At 40.2% G+C, this 6,169-nt stretch overlaps 1 protein-coding gene across 1 annotated transcript; it reads right to left on the reverse strand.

Annotated features, from left to right (window-relative positions):
• Positions 1–4,602: 4,602 nt before the first annotated feature.
• LOC129246931 (adult cuticle protein 1-like) lies at positions 4,603–5,728 on the reverse strand. Its single transcript, XM_054885684.1, has 2 exons — positions 5,622–5,728; positions 4,603–5,221 (listed from the first exon to the last, which is right to left on the reverse strand). The coding sequence occupies exons 1-2, from the start codon at positions 5,625–5,627 to the stop codon at positions 4,868–4,870; spliced, it is 360 nt and encodes a 119-aa protein (XP_054741659.1). The 5' UTR covers positions 5,628–5,728; the 3' UTR covers positions 4,603–4,867.
• Between the last annotated feature and the right edge of the window lie 441 nt (positions 5,729–6,169).

Raw genomic sequence — 6,169 nt, forward strand, 5'->3', positions numbered from 1 at the left:
GGAATTTAATAAAAATTCTGATGACAACCTAGATTTCGGATAGGATTTTGTTACTGATGAAAAGAGGGAAACTGTTGTCAATAATAATACTAGCACTGAGAGTATTACTGAAGAATCTAATGAAATTTTTTCAAACAAACTGGCTTTGAGTGCGATTTTGCGGCGATGACTTTACTGTTTCCGAATTGTTAAAAAAGATGGAAATAAATAGCCAATCTGATATATAAGTATATAGTTTGACTGAAATGAAATATAGTTTTTTATTCCCTTTTTTTAAACGCCATTTATTTATTTATTTAAGTCTATGAATTACAATCCTTACAGACTATGATACAAAAGTTGCTTAGATTAAACTACTGATATATTACATGTATTTAAAAGCAATAGAATGCAAGAGGTTTAAAAATGCTACTCTTGAAAGCGAAAAATCGAGAACAACATCCATATGAACGGCGTTTAATTTCATAGGCATACTTAATTTTAAAGTTTCCCCCATAAAAAGGGTAAAAATTCCTAAGAGATCGCTGGGAAACATTGAATCGAATCCCTTCCAATAAGTAGAGACAATAATTACTCCAGTAATAATAGTATAAGAAAAAGACATATACAGTATAGACCTACGAATTTCCAAGGAATGAGGCTTATAAGCATGAGACGAGTAGAATATGATGGCGTGGGATCAATAAATTTCAGAGGCCGGAGGACATATTTGCGAAATATTTTTTGCACACGTTCTACAATATAATGTTGATAGCTTGGTGACTACAAGATTCCCAAATAAAAACAGCATATTCTAAATGAGACCTAACAAAAGATTTATAGAGTAACTTAATGGTATAGGAATCAGACCACTAAGTTCGGTGTTACGTCTGACGAAGCCCAATATCGAAAAAGATTTTGAAGTAATATAATTCATATGGTTATTAAAAGAAAATTGATTATCAAAGAGAGCGCCTAGGTCCCTAAGCTCGCTAATGCACTGCAGGACACATGTCGAGATACTGCACTTAGTGCACAAAATGTTAGATATTTTTGAGTAAGATATTTGAAAGCACTTAGATAAGAAAGAGTGAGGTCTGGCACCACAAGTAAAGTCATCGATATCGGCTTGAAGTTTTATGGCATCCTCCTCCTTATATCCTTAAGGATTTAGATACATAAATGAAATATGCGCTTTCGAAGAAATACATACACTTTTTTTTGGTACAAGTTGTAGTTTTTGAGAGAGAATTCGCTTACCTTAGTGCTCCGCATGTCAGTGCGATGTCTACGTCCTCCTCCGATAGAAGAACGGCTAGGTTGTCCGTCGCAGTCCTGGAGTGCTGCAGTTTGATCTGGACAACCTTGAGACCCATACTTATTGCTCGTTTTTAGGGGCATCAAGCTGCATGGCCGTATGCTGCTCATTAGCGCCGTCGTTTTTGGTAGACCCGGCTTCTTCCAGTTGCATGAACATGAGCAACTCATTAGCGTCGTCAACCTCGTCCTGCTCATCCTCCGGATTCGCAGAACGAAATAAATTCAGATGCGCTTTCTTCACGCCAAATCGAAGTTTGTTGTCCAGTTTTTCAGTAGCTCAGCACTCTCCTCCCAGATTTCTAGAAGGGAGGACACACTGTTCCTTTGCGGAGTCTCCACTTTGATGATGCTCCAGTCATCCATTGGAACAGTGCGGTTGTGTGCTTGTAAATATGGTATTAACTGCTTAGCTTCGAACTCCATGTTCGCTATCCAGATACGAGCCCTTGGTCGTCGTGGGATCTCACTGGAATTAGTTTGAGCCTCAAACCTTCCCAGTGACTCTGGATTTTACTCATATCGTTTTGAAGGAAATCAACAGAGAACTGATCGTTGCATTTGAGCACCCTGTATCCACGAACAACCTCCGGCTTGCCATGACGTGATCAACGACAATACAAGACAGCCGGATCTCGATTTCGGACGCAGGTTTACCGCGGTTCGTTAACTCGTCCACCAAGGCCGTTTGCAGGTGATCCCGTGCCACCTCGTTAAACGCGCGTTTGACTGGTTTGGGCGTCAAAGCAGTGTATGACGTTTTTATGCTTTTTCGCAGTTTTACCGCCCTCATCCTGCGAACGATTGCGTTTTACGGCTTCTGCCTTCTCGGTGGCCTGGAACGCCAGGTACTCATAGGCCACCTTTTGGCACCTTGCCTTATCGGTCGCATCTTTGGCATGAGTTTTACCTTCGGCCTCATTTTTGCTTATTTTGCCGAGAATAGCGAGAGGCCTCTAGCAAAGCTTGTACCTAGACGGGCCTTTTTTACGGTATTGACGCTTTTGCCCCTTGGAATCAGCGGATTTAGTAGGTTGATTTATAGTTGATGGCGTGCTGTGGTCCATAGCTTTTTCAACAACTGTGTCTTGACTAGAAGCCAATAAACGGTCCGCCATGGCAGCGCCCCATACCATGGTAAGGCCACCGTTACAACCGGAGGGGCCTGATATCAGGAGGGCTCCGTAAAGAGACAGCCTTATTATTTGGTTTGCCATTTTATAATGAATAGACTTACACCTGAACAACGTTTGCAAATCGTGCAAATTTATTACGAAAATAATGGTTCGGTTCGCGCGACGCATCGCAAGAAAATTTTGTTCAGCGATGAAGCTCACTTTTGGTTGAATGGGTATGTCAATAAGCAAAATTGTCGCATTTGGAGTGATAATCCATAATCCACAAGCCATTGCTGAGACGCCGTTACATCCTCAAAAAGTCACTGTTTGGTGTGCTCTATGGGCAGAGGGAATCATTGGTCCATATTTCTTTAAAAATGAAGCCGGCCATAATGTTACAGTCAATGGAGAGCGCTATAGAGACATGATTAATGACTTTTTCGTGCCTGAATTGGACGATGTTGACGTGGACGACCTTTGGTTCCAACAAGACGGCGCTACATGCCATACAGCCAACGCAACAATCGATTTATTGAAGGAAACTTTTGGTGAGCGCATTATCCCGCGCCGTGGACCTGTGGCGTGGCCTCCAAGATCGTGCGATATAACACCGCTGGAATATTTCTTGTGGAGCTATGTGAAGTCGCTTGTCTACACAGATAAACCCGAGACGATTGACGTCTTGGAAGAGAATATTCGGCGCGTTATTGCTGACATACGGCCCCAATTGCTGGGCCTCTCGGCTGGAATTTATTCGAGCCAGCCGCGGCGGCCACATGCCCGAAATCATTTTTAAAACATAATGGCAAACCCTTATCTTTATAATAAAGCTAAATTCTTGGCAATAACATTAAATTATATACGTTTTATTTCATCTTGAAAACCTAACCTCTAAAAAAAACACCTTTTATAAGTACCTTTCAACCTTACAAGGTTGCCCATATTCGACAGACTCGACGGATTTCGATGACTCTTTGGGCCCATTCCAATCGACGAGGCTTGTCCGCAGGCAACAATCTTTGCGTCAATTGAATCTTATACGGGAATAAATGCAAATCAATGCGTATAATTCGTTGTAAAGTGGTCCGAGCAATGTCCAACTGCTGAGAACGGCAATTTTGGGATGTCCTTGGCGACGAATTGGTCGGTTTTGATTTGGCCTCTTTGGTTTAGAAAGAGCATCACCAGTCGAAAACCTTTCATACAAACGTTTAATGGTGTTCTTAGAAGGCGCACTTTTCACATTATTTCTTTTTTTATACGCACGTTGAGTTTTCATAATTTACTTCTTTTGTTGAATGTAAATTTCAACAATTTGGGAGCGCTCGCGTGGCGTGTACTGTTCCATAATAAAAAAACTGCTTGGACTGACGCTTCCAACGCGGTATGTCATTAACACGTTCCCGCCGGCGCTGTTATTCATGGTCTTCGCCCACAGACGGCAATGTTTAAGTCTTTTCGCTCTATCGGAAGCGATTGCAGGTTATATAAAACGAAATTTTTTCATAAGGGTAGTCGTTCATGGCTTCTCATCTCATAGGTACCGTCTAATAAAGTACCATTGGTGGTACACGCCGTCCCATGAAGCAATCTTGTGCGGGTCACCGCTGGTACACGCCGCCTCATGAAGCAATCTTGTGCGAGCCACCGGTGGTACGCACGGGCGTGAACGTGTTAAGCGATCTGACGTCTCTGTCAAAAGATACAGGGTTGCCAGATGGGTCCGTCGAATATTGGCAACCCTGTATAACTACGGTGTATAATTATGGCTTATATAAAAGCCTCTATATACCAGAATAAAGTCAGGGGAAAAAGGGCAATTTTTAAAGAAAAGAAGTAATTTAAATCTTTTACTTTTTATTGATTTTTTCTGCTGCTTCTTATATTTATGCATAAGTATGTGAAATGGTGGAAAGTGATGGTAAAAGATTATTTTTAATGAGTATAAGACACAGGTAAAAGTTCTCAAAAGTTTATCGTCGTTGTTATTGCAGTTGTTGTGAACTTTGTATTTTTATATTTTGAAAATGGCATTTCGCATCCCACTTCTGAATACAGTGAGTTTTTGTGAATCCCATTTTCTCCTTTCTCGGCGTTTCGGCAAACTTTTATGACTCAGTTTGCACAAACACCAATATTACATATGTATGAGTATGATTACCTAAGTAAATAACATGAAATACATATATGTAGTTGTGTACAAGGTACGTAGTATATTATTTAATATAAAAAACATAGATATGCTGTAGACATTATGAGTTGCACATCAGGTCGGTTGCGGGTCAGGGTATGAGTTGCGGATAGTAGATAGTACATAGCAAATGACGGATAACGGTTGCATTCTTCGTTTGGCATCAGAGTCATCAAATTGTTGATATTTTTGTTTATGTGGTTGTAGTAGTAGCAGTAAGCATTTATTCTCCAACGAGATGAATCGATGATGCACGAAACGCTTACAAAGTGCCTGGAGCTGGTGCCAAATTCAGAGAAGTCGCCGAGTTAATGTGTCCGGCCAATGGGGCGGTGTGAATGGCACCACGAGTCTTCGCCACATAAACACCAGGGCCTGTACCCACATCAATAGAAGCAGCAATAGGAGCAGCAACAGCGACACCTGGTCCTTGACTAAGAGAAATGCCGGGAATGCCACCCCATAGGCCGGGAGCGCTAACACCCCAAGCATTAATGGCAACCGGTGCGCCAAGACCTCCCCACGCGCCAGTTGCTAGCAGTGGACCAAGTCCTGGGGCTACCAGGGAAGAGTGCACACCAACGGCAAGAACCAACATGACTACGGCAACAACGAACTGGAAGAGAAAACAAGGTAAAAGAGTACATAAGTCGGTGGAGGTGTGAAGCAGTAAAAATGATGATATGTGTTATTGTCTAAAATATTTCTAAATTATATAAAAAAAACAAAATATATTTCTCTATTTCCATTTCTGATTATTATATTAACACTAAAATTAATTGATATCATATTTTTTAATATAATAATATTTTTAAGTTTTCTATTAATTCAAAATATTTCACTTCTGAAATTTTTCTGCCATCTTTTATTTTTTTAATTCCCAAATTTGCTTTACTTGAAATTTCTCTTCTGAAATTTTTCTGGCATTTTTTTTTTTGTTTTAATTCCCAAACTTCCTTTACTTGAAATTTCACAAAATTGTCACACTGTTCATACACTCCACATCCTCGAATTACCTTCATGTTTGCTGATTAAAGAAGGATTTAAGAAGTAGAGAAAAGGATTTGATGTACTGCTGTTACACTTCTTGAGTGTTGACTTGATTCTGATTTCGAATACAAAAATATGCCAACTTTTATACTAAAAAATGTGTCGTGCTTCATATGCAGCTTCAAATAATTACATCAGCAATAAGTCCAATATGAATACGCAAAAACACATAAATAAAAAAATTACTAATTGTAGCAATCACAATAACAATAACCATTTAATAGCAGCGACAGTGGCAGCAGGAAAAAATGCGGGCGCCAGCTAAACTTCAAATTGTAACAAAACTCACACTAACTATAACAACAATGTTATATGTAACACTAATATGAGTAGCCGCATAACTGCAGTGGGTCTAGTATAATATTTGTGCTGGTGTTTTTGCACGCCGATCAGCTATTGCGCTGCTCCCCATCATTCACTGCCGGTATCAATTTCCGACTTCAAGCTCACTCAACTCAGCTTGACTTAACATCACTCCACTACAATTAGAGCACTCGGCTTCACATTTAATTCA

This window comes from Anastrepha obliqua, chromosome 5 (assembly GCF_027943255.1).
Source record: "Anastrepha obliqua isolate idAnaObli1 chromosome 5, idAnaObli1_1.0, whole genome shotgun sequence".
Lineage (NCBI taxonomy): Eukaryota > Metazoa > Arthropoda > Insecta > Diptera > Tephritidae > Anastrepha > Anastrepha obliqua.